Source organism: Choloepus didactylus, chromosome 15 (assembly GCF_015220235.1).
Source record: "Choloepus didactylus isolate mChoDid1 chromosome 15, mChoDid1.pri, whole genome shotgun sequence".
Lineage (NCBI taxonomy): Eukaryota > Metazoa > Chordata > Mammalia > Pilosa > Megalonychidae > Choloepus > Choloepus didactylus.
Window position 1 is genome coordinate 72513108 of NC_051321.1, and position 21531 is coordinate 72534638.

The 21531-nt window shown below is 44.6% G+C and overlaps 1 protein-coding gene across 2 annotated transcripts in view; it reads left to right on the forward strand.

Annotated features, from left to right (window-relative positions):
• Positions 1-21531, forward strand: part of LRMDA (leucine rich melanocyte differentiation associated) — a 1132756-nt gene that overhangs the window by 608763 nt on the left and 502462 nt on the right. For both annotated transcript variants that reach the window (XM_037804641.1, XM_037804640.1), the window contains exon 3: positions 11543-11669. In XM_037804641.1, coding sequence (XP_037660569.1) covers positions 11543-11669 — 127 coding nt within the window. The remainder of the gene's footprint in view (positions 1-11542; positions 11670-21531) is intronic.

Genomic DNA, 21531 nt, shown 5'->3' on the forward strand with positions numbered 1-21531 from the left:
ATGAACGAATGGCCCAATCCATGATGATTAGGTTATCTTTGTATTCATCCAGGCCATTTAATCTCAGTAGCTCAAATGTCTTTGCACAATGCTGGGCCCATACAGGCTTTCTGATCACTTATAGGTGTAAAGAAATCAAACTCTTTTCTGCTGACTGCTTGACTAGCACAGTGAACAGAATAACCAATGGATGGTGTCCACTCTGCATATATGTAATTCCAACCATTCTGGTTTCTCCAAATTGCATGTTCTCTTCCTTCTACCATCTTCTTTTTCTTCTTCTCCTTTTTTTTTAAATTAAGTTTATTAAAACCAGTCAAATTAAAGCTGCTTCTGTCCAAGGCATCTCAAGGTCCATTTGTTATGGCTCCTTATCTTGGCAGGCAATCGGCATGGAAAGGCAGCTTGGCCATTATGCACGTACAAAGCTCATCACTTATCTACCAATGGCCAATTCATCAAACATTTATCTTTTGCCCTCTGAGCAGTGTGTCATTTTGCTTGTCACTCCCTAGTTGGGGTTACTATGAAAAGATGAAAAAACTGGGAGTAGCAGGGTGGGGAGCAGGTAGAACATTTTTCTCTCCCCAACTTTTTTCCCCAAATCTTTTTTTATTAGTCCGATTTTATACTTGAGGCATGAAACACCCCCAGCTCTCTGCCCACCTCCACTCCCTGGTCCTTTGTGGCCATGTCAAGGTTGGGGATGACCTTGTACACTCATTCTGAACATTTTGCTAAACACTGCCCTAATAATTATTAGGGCAGTGAGAAAACTTAGGTTTGGGAGTTCTTCTATAACCTGCCTTAGAGCATAGAGTGTTAGAAAAGGAAGAGACCTCCAAGATGATCTCATGGAGCCTCCCCAGTTTACAAGAGTGACCTGAGGCCCAGAAGGGGCCAGGGTTTGACTGACGTATTGCAGCAAGGCAGCAACTGAGACGGGATAAAAGCCAGTCCCTGGTTCCTAAGACAGAGGACACTCCAAGCCGCCATTTCCTCATGTGTCAGAGGATTCTGAATACATCTGGGTACATCTCTTGAAGGTTTATGTACTTGCTTCCTTTTCTAAAGTCACTAATTTCCTCCTTTAAAAGTAAAATATCTTTTTTTTTTTTTTTTTCAGAAATAATCTTTCAAGTAAAAATCCTCACTTATCCAAGTTTCTTTTCACACTCCTCATCTCACATCATCTTCATACCGGTATCTGCAAAGTGTCCAGGTCAGGGATTTTTGCGCCACCATGATAGGTTAGAAAATTCATCCTCTGAGGAATTATTTTTCTGAGGTCTTACAGCATGTCCAGGACTTAGAAATAGAGCTCATATTCCCAGATTTACTGGTCTCACTTATTTGTTAAGAGTCTACCTGCCAACATTTGATCTCTCCTCTTGGTCCCCAACATCACTGGGACTCAGGGCCCCAAATATGCCATTACATGAAATGGGGAGCAGAACCTGATGAAGTTGTTCTTTGAAAGGTTTTTCCAAGCACAGAGATAGGGCTGTTTTGGAGGAAGGAATATGGCTCCAGTACGAAGCCACTTTTGCAGGTCACCATATCTCCAGGGTGTTCTTTCCAGCAGTAGATATAAAGCGATCTTGTAGTCCCGGACAGAAAACATGTTTTCACCTTTTTCAGCTAACTGGGACCTCACAGAATCAGCAATTGGTATCTTTGTGCTGGCTTTCCTGGCCAGATTCCATTCCGGGGGGCCCTGCCCATGGGGAGCTGGTCTTGAGGCAAGTGTTTGCTTAGGTCCCCTCTGGGTCCCCAGGGCCCTGAGGCCCCGTCAGGGTTGGTTTGCAACGCGTAGACACCATCTGTTGAATTGAAAATTCTCTTTATGGAGGGTGGTGAAAGGCTGGTGTGGAAGAGACACTGTTATCTTTGAAGCCCACAGTCCATGAGGTTGCAGAGCAGAGTTCTTGGCCCAGTGTCTGTTTGCCCAATGGCTGTGGGAGCCTCCCCTGCCGGGCCCTGAATTCCATCCCATGGCGTCGTGCACACATACCGCGGCTGCGGCACGGCGTGTCCGCTCCCTTACATCTCCCTAGCAAAGAAAACCTCCATTTATAGAACCCGCCAAACAAACTCACTCCTTAGACTCTTAAAAAACAAACAAGATCCTGAGGCCACAGACTCCATGCGTGCATGTGTGGTTTTGTAAAATCTCAAGCCGTGAATCAAAATAATTTTAGAGGCGTAGTCAAGGCCCAGACACAAACCCTGTCACCACAGTGGGAGAAATGCAGGACAGATTCGCTGAGAGGAGAGGAGGACAGGCCAGATGAGGGGGAGTGAGGGGAACAAGACAGGGAGGCTGTGATATGCCTAACGTGTCCATATGGAAAGTTCCTGGGGCTTTATCTCTGTCCTTGGGGACTGACTTGCTTTAGTAACTTCAGGACAAACATAGGAGGGTGGGCCAAAGGTGACTTCTACAGACCGCATTTTCCCCCTTCGGGTTCTAGAGTCCATCTTGCCACGTCACTTAGTAATATGCTGCCCTGTATGGTTTCTCATTAGCTCAAGTCCAGCTTTTTTTCCTCTTTTCTCATAGATAATAAATGCACTGGGAGCAGACTCCACGACTTCTGCATCTTCTGTATCTCCAAATGGAGGTGCACGTTGAGTACCTGCCATGTTGAAAGTGGGTACTAAATGCATGCTTTTGGATGCAAAATAAGTATTTGGAATGTAGAGTACTTGAGTGCCAGGATCAAGCTATCCCTTTTTCTCATGTCCCTTTACCACCAAATGTGGCAAAAAAGTGTAATTAGATGCTCAAAGTTTAGAATGTGATTGAACTCAGACTTAGCTCCAGCTCATCTCCTCTTTGAGGTCTTCCCTAACCCTTCCCCTCCTCTATGTAGTGCTTGTAATCGCAATCTAACTCATTACCCTATATTGTCTGGTAACTGCTTTCCTGTCCATGTCAACTACTTCACAGTAGGAGACCAAGCCATAGTCATCTGTGTAGCCCCAGAGGTGTGCAAATTACCAGGCACAGGGTTGGCACTCAATACATTTTTGTGAGTGAGTGAATGAATAAGTTATAGGAATACATGGTAATCCCAACCCAGCTCTCCCTAATGCATGCTTAAGTAATGAGGACCACATGAAAAAAAGACCATAAGAACTACTTCAGGGGATTGTTCTAGGAGAATCAGGAAAGGATTGTAGATAGAAAGGCAACAAAAATTAGAAAACATAACTAGATTCATCATTGAGGTTCGACAGTGGATTATAAAGCTACACATAATGTTTGCATAAAGAATGTGTTGATGGCGGACCATAACTAGAGACTATTTAGAGGCAGCCCAGTGTTGTTGAGAGGGCCCTGCACTGTAAGCCCAGAGGTTCTGGGCTTGGTGTGGCTGCCATGTGTGCTTTCAAGAAAGACACTTCACCTCTCTGAGTGTTAGTCATTTTCTGTGAGCTGGGGAGATGGGGTACTTTACAATTCCTTCTGTGAAGAAGACGGCAGCAGGGCACATTTCACACAAATGGAGTTTACAGGGTTTAAGAGACTAGTGTATTGAGATGTGCCTCTTTCATTATGGAGATGTCCCCATACTTAGGATTGGGTCTCTGAAGCATTAAAGAGGACTTGCAGAGTCCCAGCTAAAACCAGACACATGGCATCGAGTTCAGTGTATGGGGAAAGGCTGAGCAAAAACTCTGTGCCACTGCCTTTTTCCCACCAGGCTGAGAGATGAAGTGGCCCTGGCAGTCCTTGTAAACTGTGGTTATAGACGAAGGAGATCCAGTCACATTAAACACAGTATCATCAGCAGGTGGAACTGGAAGGATGTTAGAGGTCACCAAATCTAATCTTCCACTCTGCAGAAATTCCCTATAAATGTTCTCTGTGTCTCTAGGTTCTAATCAAATATGTGTAATAACTTACAAGACAGCTCAATCCTTTTGTGAACAGCTCCTCTAATTTTATAACTTAAAAAAAATTGATTCAAGACCTTCCCCCTCCAACTTACATAATTTTCTTCTATTTTTCTCTGGCTCTGCCTTCTGGGACCTCGTAGACTTAGTACTTTGAGACAACAAAGCCTTCCCCGTTCTTGGTTAAACAACGTTGGCTGTCTCGGTCAGTTTCTTACCCCCTCCACCTCCTTGTCGTTATCCTTTGGCGTGATTCTGTGTGCTGGTACCCCTCTGAGTCTGGCACCTGGAAAGGAAGCTCCAGGTAGAGATACTTAAGGGCTAGCAGCGTGGACTAGAATCACAGTAGCTTCTGTGCTGTAGGTCCTGTCCTGGCAGTTCATACTAAGCCCTCTTCACATGTACTGCTCTTTATCCAAGGCTCTTCCATCTCATGTGTGGGCAGTTGTCTTGTTTATTTAAAAGTAATATTAACTGGAATTTTTCCTGATTATAAAATGAATACTTATTTACTATAGCAAATTTGGTAACTACTGAAAACGGAATAAAAAAGATTTCCTATAAATCCATTGTTCAGGGATTAATGGCACAGATCTGGGATACACAGAGATCTAGATCTCTCTGTCTATGGTGAGAGATAAGCATATATATAAACATGTATGTATTTTAGGGGTATATGCATTTCTATGTATTTGGGTGTGCATGTGTGTATTGAATTGTCATCAAGTCCCTTATACATGACTCTGTATGACAACAGTATGTAAACTGCAAACTAACACAGACACGTTTAAATACTCTTAAATATAGAAGAAAATGTCCAGAAAGAATGGCACAAAACAAAATTTGTGTAGAGAATGGAGGAGAACACAGGATGAGCTTTAATTCCCATGCATGAGATCTTTGTGTATCATACTGTATTATAACTTAATTTTAGGTACTTAAAAGTATAGCATGAAAATTTTTCTGTATCATTATATATCTGTCTACAATATGATTTTTAATTGTTGCAGGAATCTTGTATAGATATATAGAGCTTTATTTAGTTGTTCTGCTAGCGTTGGTCATTTAGACTTGTTTATAATGTTATAAATAATGCTGTGGTGAACATATTTATATTTAAACAGTACACACTTCTTTGATATTTACTGAATACATTTTTGGAATTGGAATTACTAGATCCAAAGGTAATTATTTAAGGCTTTCAATATAAATTATGATCCAGAAGGTTATAAAAATTTTACTCTCTGTGGTAGTGTTTTAGAGGGTCTTTTATCTTGAACTCTTGACAAAACTGGTGTTAAAATTTAACAAAAGAATGTATTTGCTAGCTAATTGAAAATATCTTGATTAATTTGAATATTTCAGATTCTTAAAGAAGCTGAAAACTTCCCCCATATTTCCATTATTGACCATTTGCATTCCTTGTGAATTTGCTGTCCAGATCTTTTGATCATGTTTCTATTAGGGCTTTTAGATTTTTCCTTACTTATTTACAAAAGCTGTTTTCATTTTACAGATATTAAACCTCAGGCTGTAAAGGAGGTTACAAATATTTTTCCCAATTGTCATTTTCCTTTTAATTTTTCCTTAAATCAGTGTTTTGGGGTTAAACTGTAAAGTCTATATTTAGGTCATCACATTGCACATTGTTTTAGCCTGAGAAGATAAAATTACACAATGGGTTCATTCTAGCAGGATCATTTTGGCTACTCCGGTACCATCCTAAGACCTTTCAAGGGTACTGGCCTCCATAAATATTTGTCCTTACCTGAGTCATTGGCAAAAAGCCAGGACTCCCCAGAACCTTCCCCTAGAGCAGTGTGGAGACACTAGTGAGTATTCCTGCAGTTCAATTTTGCCTAAAGCTGTCATTGTCCAGTCTACTTTTTCTCTCCTATCACAAGGATATCATTAGGAGCTTATTCAGAGCCTTTTTGAATGCTGACTGCAATATGCATCTTCTGTCTTCCTAGTCCAGTACCCCATTAACGGCCAATATCAAGAACTTATCCTGAATGCACAGAAACTATTTGAGAATCTATGCTACTTAAATTGATTCTACAAAGGATTTGGAGTAGCTTATTTGAGTTAATAAAATATAAAAGCAATGTAGATAAGTAAAATATCAAGGCTCTAAAAAAAATTAACAAGCTTTGACAGTCCATTTGGAAAGCAGACACAGAGACCGTGAGAAGTTACCCTTTAAAGTTGTCACAATTTACCTCTGAGCTTTCTCTTAGCAAAACTAAAAACATGATCAGATGCATGTTTCACATTGTCCTAAGGCAAGCAGATACCAGTTCCTCAGAGGTATAATCTGACTAGAATTTCACTTAGGTAAATTTATGAACTCATGAATCCAAAAGTTGGATAATCTATTTCCTTACCTGCCTTTTTGAATAACAAGATCTGCAAATACCCATTTCTGGGCTTCTAGCTCCTTCTCCAGCATCTTTCAGGGGTCATATTTGAAAGTGTTTTTTTTTAGTAGTCTTAGAGATGATGACAAGAAGGCTTCAGATGCAATCCCACTTAGAGTTCACCTAAGTGAACTAGTTAACTTAGTTAACTAGTTAACTGCCTAGTTTTTTGACTGGTCTTGGGTTCAGATCTCTCGCGCCAATGTCAGATTTTCTTCTCTGCCATTCAGGGGATCACCTGTCCTGATGGGGAGCTCAGTGGGGCTTTGGGGATGGCTTTGACACATTTCACATGATTACTGTCTTGTGGCATCAGCATACACTCTGCCTTAAGTTGCCCACAGGTTTCTCCATGTGAGAGTTTTTAAAGCTATTCCTATCCCCAATTATACACTTACAGTATGGACTCATTGATTTATATTATTATTTACTCATATCTCTGGCTATGGGACCTGAATGACAGAAAATATATAAAGTCAACCTCCCCTCAACACACACACAGTAAACCACTTAGATAGGATGCAAAAAGAGTTTTATGGCAGAAGAAGAAAACCTCACATGGGGCTGTGCTGCTGCTGGGCAATTTGCTGGGGCCTGAACAGCCACATCCCCACTCTCGGAGTCTTTTCTTCTCTTCTTATTTCCTTCCCCGCCAGGTGGCTTTGCCTTGTGCTTCCTGTCCTTGTAGCTTTGGTCCTCATCTCTGTGGGAAATTAATCTGCAGGCATTTCCCAAAGCCCCGCTGTGTGCCGGGCACTGCCCTTGGCGTGGTGGGGAAATAAGAGATGCACAAGTGATCATCCCTGCTCTCAAGGATGATGTTTAAATTATTAACAACCACACCGACCAGAGTGGACGCTGGTGGAGCAGGATCCTTGGAGGCTGCCTACAGTGGCTGGCACTGACCTCTTAGTCTCTGGATCATGGAGAGGTCTGGCAGTGGGGCTTCCGGGGGGCGGGGCCGGGGTCTCAGGGAGGGGGCACTCGGTGTGTCCAGAGCTGCATTTATTTACCATGTGGTAAGGAAGTATTTCCCTATTTTAATAACTAGTACTGCTTCCCAGGTGCAGATTCACTGAATACCACTCCTGCTGGTTCTGAGAATGGCAGTACAGGGCTTGCCCTTGAAGCCCCCGGCCAGCCGCCCCGAGCCCCGCTCGCTCTCCCCGCCTTGGGATTCTATTCTTGGCTCTTCTCTCAGCCACTCGCAGGCACCTGGCCGAGTAGTAGGCAGTGGGCCAGGAGGTCCTGGGTCCTTGCTGTGTGTTTGGCAGCTTTCCGGCGCTTGTGAGGTGGTGCAGAAGGGAGGGACCTTTTGAGAGACCGTCTTGTCAGAGCTGGGCAGACCGAAATCATCCAGGGACCTTTACAGAACAAACCCCTGCACACTGGGGGGCATCAGCCTGTGTGGTAGCCATCAGACTTGTGGATTAGGCCCTTTAGAGTTTCCATGCCACCCCCCCCATTGTATTTGGATACTTAGATAGTATACTTGATTGGTTTGAGAATGCCCTTACCTTTGTTTCTGGGTTTGAGGCCAGATATGTTTCTAAAGAGATGCATACTTCTCTCTCAGGGTCTGTGGTTAACCGTGCCCCCCGTGCCCACTCCCCACATTCTGCCCCACCTTGTGCTGTACAAAAATGTTACCCCCAGTGTAGGCTGGGAGCTGAGAGAAGAGGGATCTGATTCTTACCACAGCCTATACCCAGGGCAAAAGAATAGTAGTTCTTAAACCAAGGGGGTTGGAGGTATCCTTTGGAGATTTTTCTGGTGATGTGTTCTGGCTGGATTTTTCTCTGCCCCAAACCTACCAGATCTGCCTCGTTGCTAGCCCTTCCCCTTCCCCATACTGATGAACGGTTCACTTTAGGGGAAAGGACGATAGTGACTGGGTGCGTGCCCACCCAGGAGGAGAGGGGTTGGGGGTCCTGGGGCGGCCCCTTTTGTGGGGCCCGCCACCCTGCACGAGGTCCCTCCCGGATGCCTCACAGCCGCTGGCCTGGCTTGGGCAGGGCAGCAGCCGCCTGTTTAGTGCCACTGTTTTTATAAGCTAATGAGGGCAGAGTGTGAGCCACAGGCAATGATGCTGGGATATTAACTGTGACAGGAAGCTTGATCATAATTATCTTAACGAGGATAGGGTTAATTACAGTGGAAACTTAAAAGTTCTCTCGGTTTGAATCCGCGGGAGCCGAATGCATTGTGATGTTTTGTCATTTTGATGTGACTTTGGAAATGGCACTGGGACTTTCCCGGCAGCCGCCGCGGCTCCTGGGGGAGCGCAGCCAGAGCTCTGTGCATGAGGTAACCGCGATGGAACCCGTGGGTGAGATGATGGGCAGCTTTCCTGCTGGTGGAGTGGGAGGCAGGCAGCTCCCAATGCACTTAGGAGGTGCTGACGAGGGTGCTGGAGCCTGGTGCTTGCCCCCGCCGGCCCCCACACCCCTCTTCCTGCCCTTGTCTGCGGAACCGGGAAGATGTCTCTCTAGCTGGCTGCACCCAGTGATGGCAAAGCCTGGCCCTACTTCCGCAGTTCCAGCCTCACCCTTCCCAGCCCATAGCTCAGAAATCGCAGCCACTGCCAACGAATCCGGTGAGTCACCCTGGAGTGACCATCACCTCCCCACCACCACCACCTGGGCTGTCTGGTCTGGGACACGTTTTGCTGTCCACACACAGGGTTATAGCACCGAAGTTTCGTTACTGCTGTCTTTTTCTTTGGCCGTGGCTGTCCTGTTACACAGCATGGATCCGTGTGGCTCCTTAAGGTCTTTTTTTGCCTGGCTGTTTTATTTAATAGCACATGTCTGTTTTGCAAGCCTCTTGTACATAGGGCTATGAACTCAGAGATTGACGCAGGTAATTTCTTTCCCCATCCCTTCCTGGAAAATAACGACAGCACAACAGTAAATTTAAAAAAAGAAAGTGAAAACTAAAACCGTCTTCCCGGTTGATGTGCAATTGTGTCCTCATGCCAGGCAAGCCCCAGCCGTCTTGAACTCACCATTTCTCCCCTGGGCTGTGCTGTTTGCCTCCTGTCCGCAGTCGCTCAGCTTGGAATTTCACTGCTTCATTCGCCAAGTGTGTGCCACATTGATGACATGAATCAGGAATGTAGTCATTAGCCACCCCCACCATGTGACATGGTTCCCTTTTAACTAAGCAGCTAATAACATTACATGCCAAAGACGTCAAAACCAGACAGGGGATTGGAGCCTGATTTTCCCAGCTCTTACTGGAGTCTTGCTCCAGTCTGGAGCTGTTTGCCCCAGCTGCCCAGAGAGAAAGGCAGAATCCCCATAGTGATTGCAGCCTGTGTCCCTCTTTGTGCTGTGGCACCTGTATTTTATGCCTCCCTGGAAGCACTTTGGGAAGGGAGGTGTCTTCTCCTTGCCAGTTGCCAGCTGTTTGCTGATTCTCATGATAAGAGTATTAGATTTGTATCACGTAACTTGGGAACCGTGTGTGTTGGGCTGCAGCTTTTGATGTGTCAGCACAAAGGACTTATTAGCAGCCCATGAAACTCCCTTTTGGGAGGTGGCCTCAACTCCCCTTGTGCCAACTGGGGGGCCTGGGTCTAAAAAGGACTTTGGGATCATTGGCCGTTTACCTGAAATGCATACAGGGTGGTACTCTTGCTGTGGGACAGGTGGTCTTAGCTGTGGGAGGAGGTATTTTCCAGGTGTCAGACTTACTCTGAGAGTCTGCCATGACTGGGGCACGATGCAAGGGGCACTTTGGGCCCGGTGGAGTCTGTGGATTTTATTGCTTATTCACAATGCATTTTGCACCTTGGATGTACTAACTGCCTGTTTCGGAGTCCATTGGGCAGAGGTCCCACAGGGAGCTACTGATCCCCTGGGAAAACTTAGGCACTGATGTTCACATTCACACCAGCCACTGCACACGCAAGCACAAGGATCTTTAATGTAAGTGTTATTGGCAAATGGATAAACAGGGTAGACTCCAGCCCCCTGATTTGTCACATTTTCTAGAATAGCCAGGAGATCCCATGCGGGTCTTCCCTCTGGTTGACATTGTGGCTCAGCTGTCAGCCTGTGCAAGCTCAGCACATGTTTTGGGTCTGGCAGGTGAAGGAGCTGGGAGTGTGTGTCTCTTTGCTTTAATTAATGCCTGTGTGTGCGTGCAAGCACGTGTGCACATGAGGACCCCTCATCCCCCAAACCTGCTCCTCACGAGAGCACACAAAATTAAGGGTTAACTTTCAGCTGGGTATATCAGCAAAATTCTTTTTCCCTTTTTGATGTTTTTTTTTTCCCTGAGCCGGGTACTTAATTCTTTCAGAGGCCTGTTTACTGCCTCTCTGTCCATATTGCAGCACTCTGTTCTTCTTTCAAAAATAAAGTGGAGAACTCATTTTCCATAAATTAAATCAGTAACTTCAAGCCAGGCACTTTGAGGCAGAAATGTCCCATCCAACCTCTCTTCCCTGAAATAAAAAATAACCCCCCAAATGAAAAGAAATGAAGAAAAACATACAAAGAAACAGTGAAAGAAACAGAAAATAAAAACAGCCTCAGACTGTAGCAATTATGCAATTCCGTCGTTGCCTTGCTTTTGGGGCAGCCACAGAGACCCTGGGCAGAAGCAAATTAAGTGATTAGTAAAGAAGAAAAGCCGAGAAAAAAATGAGAAAAAAGTCAGGGGCAGGGAACGGAGAGAAGGGGACCCTTCCTTGCCGTTTCCTAGGACTGTCCGTAGGAGAGCCGCAAAGAAATGATACTTGAAGTTATATTTATTATTGTAAGAGGGGTATGATATTTCTGGGCAGGAATGATGGATGACAACTTAAATTTGTGTCCAGGGAATGAAGGTGAACTGTGACAGAGTTATTTATCTTGGGAATGGAGGTTAGGGTCAGCCGAGGCTGGGTGCCTGAAGGCACAAGACAGTGACAAATTTATCCTGCAGGCCGTATCTGAAGCCCTTTGTTTTGGATCCTGGCTACTCACTAAGTGACCCTCATCCTTCATGTTGGCAATGCGTGAAGGATGCCGAGAGTGCCAGCCGCCCGTTCTCCCCGGCCGCCCCCGCCCCGGCTCCCGCTACTAATTCTTGTCATTCACTTAGCTGACAGGCACCCAGCCCAAACTATTCCCAGGCCTGAAAGGGAAGGTTAAAATATTTATTTCGGCTCCTAATGGCCTCCCTGATTTAGTGCAGGATCATTTTTCCTGCTGCCTTTGTCATTGCAGGTCACTGGAAGGACTGAGCGCGTTCGGGGGCCTGGAGGAGCTCGTCCTGGACAACAATCTGCTGGGGGACGGCCTCGCGTTGCCGCGGTTACCCCGGCTCCACACCCTCACCCTCAACAAGAACCAGATATCCTCCGCCCGGCCCGCGGCCCCACCACCACCGGGGGCCTTCCCCACCCACCCCCGCCTCCCCCAACACACAAATACCTGCAAAATGTCAAATGAGTTTTATGTGTCAGTGAAATTAAAGTATGTGAAATACGGTCCATGGGCAGACAAAGCATTCTGTCTTCTGGCACTCGGGACACTTCAGAGTAATTTATGATAGGTCATTCATAAATGAAATGCACCATTATATCTTCCTGTTGCTCCATTTTAGTGTAGAGATCTAAGTTATGGCCGTGAAGAAATCTTTTTAATAGATAAAAATAGAGAAAGAAAATAATGTCATGCTGCAGGGGAGGCGAAGCCCGATGGAGTGTGCTTGGGCTTGTGTGGGAGGGTGACCTCTGGTGGCAGGTAGGGGGTACTGCCGCCAAGCAGACTTGGTCTTCCAGGGGGCTTCTTGAAGGCGCTGGTGCAGGCTCAGGGAACAGCTCTGGCAGGGCAGTGGGGTGGGGGGACGGGGAGGGGCTAAGGTGGAAGGGAGGTGTGATGCCCAGGCTGGGCTCTGCCTCCTTCCTCTCAGATATGGTGGTGAGAGAGGCCTGGAAGAGCCATTGTGAGGGTCTGTGGCATCCCCCTGTTTAGCTAAAGACGCACCCTGCCCAGGATGGGACTTACAGGGACTGATGGCTCTGGATGCTCAAGTCTGGCTGAGGGTGGAATAAGAGACCCTGTCCTGCAGCAAGAGGTTAGACTAATGGATCACACAGGGATTTTGTGTCTGTCTGGTTAGCTGCTGTGCCCTTTGCACTTAGAATAATGCTTGACACATAATAGTGTCAGTGAATCCTTGTAGAATTGGAATGAATGAATCCTTATCCCCAGCTTTTCTTTACTTAGCACTCCTGTGGGCCAGAAACTGTGCTGGGTACTTTAATGTGTCATTTCTCATTCTCACCAAACCCTGAGGGGTGGGTGTGGTTTCTCCATTTTCCTAGATGAGGTCGGAGAGGAAGGATAGGCCCAGAGCCTGAGAGTTAAGAGGCTGAGTCCTGAGTTGCATGTCAACTGTGGTTGTATCCAAAGTTCTTTCCGTTCCACTGTGTTGCTTCAGCCTTGAAGTCCAATCCCCTTGTTTTATTCATGAAACATCTGAGATCTGCAGTGGTTAAGCTGCTTGTTCAAGCTCACAAGGTAAGTTAGAAACAGAAAAAGGACCAGAACTTTTTCTTCTAGGATATAAAATAAGATCAGATATGCATGTTAGGTTTAATATACATGCATGTATCAGCAATTAAGCACAATTTGCAAAATTACTGTTTATATTTCAAGACATAAAGTTAGTATGTTCTTTATTCTGTAAAGAATTTTATTCTACTTGGGGGCATTGTAAATTGAGGCTTTAATAGAAGTGGGAAAGGAAGATCTACATTAAATATCACATCTTTACTGTCATACTCTCTCCTATCCTTTGGCCACCCAAATTTCCAAGTTACGGTTTGAAGTTATTGTCTTCAGGGTGTCTTATGGCTCTCCTAGGTGATCAGTTGGACATTGTTTTCAAATCAATCAAGAACAGAAGAATTATTAGACTAGAATTTGGATAATATGATTACTGCCTTGTGCCCCAAACCTCATGTCCTGTGTTCTAGGTCACTGTGGAATATTAGAAACAGGAACACTGGGTTCCTGGGAGAGCTTAACCACAGGTAGGTAGCAGTCTGGCCTTGAGCAAGTCAACTTCTCTGAGCCTCTGTTTCTCACTTTTCAAGGAGTAAGTAAGTTGGCCTGGATGATGCTTTCATTCTGATTATTGCTGTTGCCACAGATTAGTGGGCCTTGTGGCTCCACAGCTCTGCGAGATCTTCTTTGTCTTTGGTTAAAGCCCTTTCCCTGGCCCATGTCTCAGCTTCCCCGGAGTGGGGCAGTAGTGCTGAGGGAGCAACGATAGTGACCCAGGAGGGAGTGAAGCAGAGGACATCACCTAGCTGTGAAGCTGGCCTGTTGTATCTCTGGGCTGTGGTAGAGCACTTTGTCAGTAGATGGAAGAGCCAGTAGTTGGCCCCTTGGGAGGCAGCATGACGTCTCTCCTTCTTTCTCCTCTGGTCTCCTTTGATTATCTTCTCATCTACTTTACCCAGAAGTCACAGAATGAAAGGCAGGTAAAAGCCAGTGGTTGTACCACATGTCATCCTCCCAGTGCAACATTTCCGACCCCATCTTCTCGGCCTACCAACTGATGAAAATGCCTCAGACTATCCAACAGTAGTGATAGTACTATTGCTACCCCATGAAATGCCTTGAGCTTGGGCTCTCAGTTAGCTTTTGTCACATAATAGACCATCTCAGACTTAGGGGCTTAAAACAACAACTGTTTTATTCATAGTTCTGTGGGTCAGCAATTTGGGCAGGGCACAGCCAGGCAGATCTTCTACGGGTCTTGCCTGTTCTCATGAAGCCACAGTTATCTGGACTCAACTGGGACTGGATGGTCTAAAACAGCCCTGCCCGTGTGTGTGAAGGTTGGTGCTGGTGGTTAGCTGAGCTGTGTGTGTCCAAAAGGCTAGCACAGGCCTCTGCTCATGGCATCAGTGTCCCAAGAACCCAAATCCCAGTGCACAAGTTCTTTTCAAACCCTACTTGCATCATATGAGTTGATGTCTCATGGCCAAAGCACACCACATAGCAAAACCTAGAACAGATGTGGGAGGGGATTGCCCAAGGTGTGGGTACAGAGGGGCATGAGGTTTGGGGAGCCATTCCTGTAATGATCTGCGATGTAGACCTTGGCATCCTGCCTCCTTTAAATGTTGCTTCCTATTTATGATAAAGGGAGACCTAGAGTCAAGTAACAATTGGCCTCTTAACAGGTGAAGGTTAACTCTTTCCTGTAAACTGAATCTTATTCTAAACATATCGGGAAGTGTGCTATCAACGGGGATTCTGTCTCAAATTCTTTTGTGAAGATTGTTTTATTTTGTTGGCATGTGTGGAATGCTTATTGGCTCCGAAATTTATCTGCCGTGTAAATCTGGACTTTTCCATTTTGATTTACTCACAGATGAATATGTCTGTAACAATGCTGTATGTTACTGGATCCTGGGAACAGGGTTGAAACTTGGGTTATCAGCATTTTCTTTTAATCCAGAGGCACTATCAGGTATTCATTAAGAACACAGGCTCCAAAGCCAGACTTCCTGGGCTTGCATGTGAGTTTGCCACTTACTGTGTGACCTTGGGCAAGTTACTTGACATCTCTGTGCTTTGCTTTCCTCTCCAAAACGGTAACAAAAATAGTACACATTTCATCAGTGGTTGTGAGGGTTATTTTAAGATTCTTACAGATATTAAGATCTGTTAACATAGAACTTAATATGTTATGTGCCAAAAGGAAAAGGGAGTGGTGCTGCTTGTTACACAGCTGGGCTATGGTAAGGAGACAACTGCACTGATTCAGGAAGCCAGGCTAGAGTAGTGGTTTCTATTATTGCTATTATTGTTAGTCTAGCAAATTATGTTAATCAGCTGATCTGATGGGCACATTATAACCAAGGCCACAGAAGAGGGAGATTTAGACTGCTTCTTTAATAATTTAATATTACCTTAGTATCATCCTATGCATTGGATACTGTTGGTCAATAATTATTCTCATTTTTTAATGAAAACTTTTTGAAATCACATAGGTTGTCAGGATGGGGTCCAGCCTACATCCCATTTATGGTGATTCCAAGCTCCAAAGTTTGAAATCCAAAGGAGGAGCCATCACTGCACAAGAAGAGGGAACTAGAACACAGGAGGAGTCAGCTGCCTGTGCCTGCCCCCCACAAAGCCCTGCTCCCACCTAGGGCTGCAGAGAGGCTGCTCATAAAAGGCGTTCCAGGGCCCAAATCCAGTGTCTGGCAAATTTCTTCTGAATTCACCAACTCTTTGCTCCCTGTCTGCATGCCTCCTGCTTGACCACCTCCTTTGTTCTACCAACCTGTTGTTCCACTTCTGTTCAGTCTTCAGCTTTGGTGTCCTGTCCTCATATATCTGAAATCTTGCTTACCTCCCAGTTACCTCTTCATTTCCTGGTTTATGCTTTATCTTTCCCTTCTTTCTTTAGTTTATTTAGACTAGCCTCGTAGTCACTAGCCAGGAATTTGAAATTCCTCCCCCAAGTACTCATTCTCCTATTTTTTCTCTCTCTCTGTCTCTGTCTCTCTCTCTCTCTTACTTTCCCATTCTCTCTCCTTCTCTGTCTCTCACTCTGCCTCACACACGCACACACAGTCATCTGTGTGTACACACACACACTATCCTTGGCTCTTCTCCGGTGGAGCTAGGGTATTTGGTAATGGTCTCAGCCATATCGTGTCTGAATACTCAACCTTGCAAGTAAGGGACCAACTGAAAATTTAGGAAAATGTAGATATTTAACCTTTACACAATCAAATGGTAAAGTCCACCTCTACTTTGAGGATGCAGTTGGTAACGAACTGACTTTATTTGAAATTGCACTTCATTTTCTGTCCCCCTCTTTGCTTCCATGTGCTAAAGAGACAGTGAGTTTGGATTGTAGTGCCAAAAGGAAAAAGGAGTGGTGCTGCTTGTTACACAGCTGGGCTGTGGTAAGGAGACAACTGCACTGAGTCAGGAAGCCAGGCTGGAGTTCTAAGGGCAACTTACTGTGTCCTCTCGGGGAATCCTCTGTCCTTTGTCAGGGGCCTCAGTTCCCTGATCTATAAAATGGGTAGTATACACTTCCGAGTATATATTAAATGGCATGATGTGTGGGAAATCACTTTAACACCCAAAGACTTCACATGTTCTCAGTACGTTTTATTGTTAGCCAAGGTTTTAATGCTCTAAAAGAGGCAGCTCAAACTGGAAAGTATCTGAGATACAGAGCACAGCTGGATGACCATCCATTAAAAGACTCCTCACTTCTCAGTGTTTTAAAATACCTTTTCATGGTAGAGAATTTATGCAGTCCCTTGTCCCCCAGAAATGGCATTGCTTTAGAAGCTAGGACTGAATCCACGCTTGACCGCTGTGTGACCTTGAGCATACCATGTAACCCCAGTTTCCTTGACTCTTACTTGGATGTGGTAATTTCTAACCTTTCTTTTTTTGAATGTGGGAATTGAAATGAGAGAATTTATCACCTATACAGTATATTTAGCTTTCAAAAATCCTATTATTAGGATTAGCTCTGGTCAAAATCCTCCTTGAGGTGACAGAGGCTGCCCTCTGACTTAGAGCTGAGCACAGAGGGAGGGTGGGTGTCTGTTCTCACCTGGAAGCAGCAGCACACCTGTGCACCTGGACACAACTACCAGGAGAGCTCCCCTCCTTCCTTCTGCTCCAACCTTCCAGGCAGGATGGTGCTTTGATCTCGGGCCCTCTGCAGAAAATCTCCCTTGGCATGCCTGGCCATGACAGCTGGGCTCCGTGATGGCAACTTTCTGTAGATGACGCTGAGACAATCTAAACGGCAAGTCCTCTGGAGAAGACTTGATGAGGGAAACCAGGTGTGTGCTGAGAATCCAGCTGGAGAGAGTTGATACTGTGCCAAGTAGGTTCAAATTTTTTAAAAAGGAAAGGGAAAAAAAAAAAGACACCCTTAAGGTAATCCCTGAAACTGTCTCTGCTGTGGTGGTCTTGGTTAGCTAGAGAGAAAAGTCCCCTCTACTAATTGCCACTGGTTACTTATTTATGGAACTTGACAAAAAGGAATGTGACAGGTTCTACTCAGGACTCAGAATCAGGCAGGACAGGGTTGTGTTTGTCCTTGCTGCCCCAGGAGACCCAGAAACCAATTAAAACCCTTCTTGTCTTTCACCCTCCAGTGCTGGGATCCACAAATGGATGAAGGGCTGGTACAAATGCTTCTGCAGAATAGGTGCTGTGCTCTGCCTTCCTCGCTGGTTTGGATTTGGGGGAGCGGGGGTGAGGGGGGGCACTTGGCCCCAGCCCTGTTTACCATTTCATAGGTAGCTGAAAGGCTTAAGAGGATGGAGTAGCTCTTGCCACACAGACTATCCTAAATGAGACGGGCTCCAGCAAATCCCTTGGATTCATCGGCACAGGATGGGTGAAGTTCCTTGAAGTTTGTGGAATCGTTTCCTAAGAAGTTCCAATGACCAGGGCATTCCAGCTAGTCTACGTCCCCACACCTTCCTGAGTGCAAGGGCAGATCAAGTCTTGTGGGGTCTGAGCTTAAACAATTTGAGGGGACCCTCTTAAAGGCAGACTGTATGATTATGAATGAACACTTCGGCATAAAAATGAATGTTTATTTCGAATAACCATTATATCAAAGCAAACAAAATTTTTCAGAGTTGACAAATACTACAAATATGAAAACATCTAGAAAAGCAATATAATGTTTGTGCAGTGTGTATATATTATGTCCTTCCGAAAGACATGTTTTAATCCAATCTTTTGGGGTATTTGAATTAGGCTGTTTCCATGGAGATGTGACTCACCCCACTGAAGTGATACTTTTGAGTAGATTGTTCCCATGGAGGTGTGGGCCCCACCCATTCAGCATGGGTCTTCATTAGTTTACTGGGGTACTTTAAAAAGAGCCACACAGGCCCAGATGCTTGCTGATGCTGATGCTTAGACATGCTTGGAGATGCAGACAGAAGGATACTTAGCTAAGAAATGAAGCCCAGAGTTTGCCCCAAGATATGCTAAGACAGGACTGTGAGGCGGTTAGAGAGAAACATCCTGGGAGAAAGAACCAAGAACACACAGGAGCTGAGAGAGGAGCTGGGATCAGCAGACACCAACCATGTGCCTTCCCAGCTAACACAGGTTTTCCAGACACCAAAGGCCATTCTTCAGTGAAGGTATACTTGTGTTGATGCCTTAATTTGGACATTTTCATGGCTTTGGGTCTGTGAATTTGTAACCAAAGAAACCCTCTTTATAAAAGCCAATCCATTTTCTGGTATTAATGATAACATTAGCAAACCGAACCAAGGTTTTATGATGGACATGCCAGTATAAAAACTTTTTTCTTCCATTTTTTTTTTTCTGCAAACTTCCATGTTTTATATGATGAAATTTGTAATATTTTCACCAGAGAAAATAGATAATTTCATCTGTTAGTCTGGTTGATGGTAAATTGAGTTTTACTGTTAATAATTTAGGAAAGTTTCTTTTTTGCCACTCACAACTGATAATGTATTTAAAAAGTCAGAATTGTTAAATTTGGGAAAAACTCCAGCATGTTTCCTTTCTATATGAGCTATAAGATATCAGGGCATTTCAAGTTAGTAGTATGTAAGGGTGTGTGTGTATATGTGTTCATATACTCAAGAACTTAATCGTAAATGTTGTTTGAATTGGTGAAGTCGTTAGCCATTTTGTCATTGGTTTTATGTTGCATGTTTTTGTCAGCATGGCAGGAATATTACTGGAAGCCATTCCCACTGGGATCATTGTAGTAACTTTACCAGATACAGAAGTGACTGCAAAACACATAATTATATCATATTAAATACTAAGTAAATGTCACTGTGTACAACGCCCCCTTTGCCGGGTCCCCAGAATTCCCAGAGCCACTCCGTCACCCAACTCAAGGGGACGTGTGATGGAAGAAGTCAGAGTGAATAGAGTGATCTTGACCAACTGCAGCTTAAATAGCTTACTTTTGCAAATTTTATAAAAAGTATGTGAAATGGTGTGACTTTATCACTAGGCCCTTTCCTTTGGAAGGGTCCTGTGCAAGCAAGTAGTCCTCACATATAGCTTTATTAACTGCATGGTAAATCTGCACATGAAGATTTAGTCACATTAAACTGGACGTCCTTCCCCCGATGGTGGCATGCTAGGCTTCCCAATGCTGACCACGGAAGGTTGGGAATTCACTAGAACTTCAGTCCAACTCACTAACCCAATGTTTCCTCAACTTAAACATCTTGCCAGTCTTGAGTTCCATTCCATCATGTTTCCACCTTCAAATAGTAGATGAACAATATCCAAAGTTCAAGCGGTTTGTACCTGTGATGGATAGGTTCATGCATCAGCTTGGCCAGGTGATGGTTCCCAGTCATCTGGTCACACAAGCACTGGCCTAAGTGCTACTGTGAGGACATTTCATGGACTTAAATCATCAGTAAGTTGATCACGTCAATAGCTGATTACGTCTACAATCAACTGAGGGGAGTGTCTTCACCAAAAGAGATGTTTAGTCCAATTGGTTGAAGGCTCTAGAAGGAGAAGTGATGACTTCAGCAGTCAGAAGAGAGAACTTTCATCTGTACTTCACACAGCCAGCCTCTCCTGGGGAATGCCATCAAAAACCTTCATCAGAGTTGCCAGCTTGCAGCCTGCCCTACGGGATTTGGACTCATGTAGCACACGGTTGTGTGAGACACTTATAAAATCTCATAACGTTTACAGATACCTCCTGTTGGCTCTGTTTTCCTAGAGAACACTGACTAATACAATCCCTAAGAGGGATGAAGGTTTTGGCTCAAGCAAACTCTTCCATCCATAGTAAATAGCGGCACTTCCCTTAGAGCATCCCTTTGTCTACAAAAAACTATTTGAATGACCCAATTTCAGGGTATTAGCATGATTTTGGTGGCCATTCTCTTGAGTTCCCATACAAGAGATAATCCACCCTTCCAGCCCTCCCCCTGGAAATAAGGCCTGGCAGTAAGTCTTCAGGGCAACCCAATGAGGCCTAAGTCCTAGAGAGGCTTGGTGCATCTAATGGGCCCCTGCATGGGGGTAAAAGGATCAGAGCATACGCTGAAGGGGAGAAATCTAGACTGGGGTCCTTGCAGATCCAAGTCCAGGCTGGGGTTCCCCACCTGGATGACGTCTCTGGCCCTCGCCAGTCCCAGGCACTGGAGGGGGACTTGGAACATCTAGAGGAAGACTTTGTGAGGCCCAGAGCTCCCTGAGATGCTTCTGCTCCATCTAAGCTGGTAGAGTACTGGAAGGACTCTATTCTTTTCTCTTTTTCTTTCTTTCTTTTTTTTTTTAAACCTAGCAATGGATGTGAAACCTATAATGTAAGAGCCTGTTGGAAAAGCCAAGAGTTTTCTCTGAAATTGTTCACTGTCATTTTAATTGGTTATATTAGATGATTTTCTTAAAGACTATAATGATTAAAATTCATTTAAAAAACTGATACACACACTTTGTCTTCAAAAAAGAGACACGATAATGTTTCAACTCCTAGCTGCTTACCCACTGTATTTCCATCCTTATTCCCTGCTGGGACCTTCTCTCCCGTCGTCCACACGTGCCATTGTCCTCATTCCAGTTGTCTTTTGTGGTTGTTCCTGGATGTTAATTTTGAAAGATTGATAGGTTCAGTGGCATTTTCCTGTTTTTGTTTCAGAAATGGGGATGATACTGGCAAACTGACAGCAACAAGTAGATGAATAGACTCCTGCTACTCCTTTACTTGCTTTTCCCCCTTTTGCTTGTGATCTCTCTCTCTCGTTATCTCTCTCTTGTGCCCTCCCGGAGCACAGCATTGTTCTTGCATATGATGGTAACAGAACATGTTGTATGAAACATGCTTGATGCAACCTAACTTGGAGAATAAAAGATTTAAGGAAGACGTGTGAACTTCAAATATGTGAAGGGTTGTCTTGTGGAAGAGAAGATTGACCTATTCTCAGTGACCCTGAGTGATTGAATTAGGCCAGTGGGTAGAAGTTTGAGGAAGGTTCAGTCCTAGTGGAAAGAAAAACTCTCTATTCTTTTTCTCTTTTTCTTTCTTTTTTTTTTTTTTTTTAAACCTGGCGATGGATGTGAAACCTATAATATAAGAGCCTGTTGGAAAAGCCAAGAGTTTTCTCTGAAATTGTTCACTGTCATTTTAATTGGTTATAGTAGATGATTTTCTTAAAGACTGTAATGATTAACAT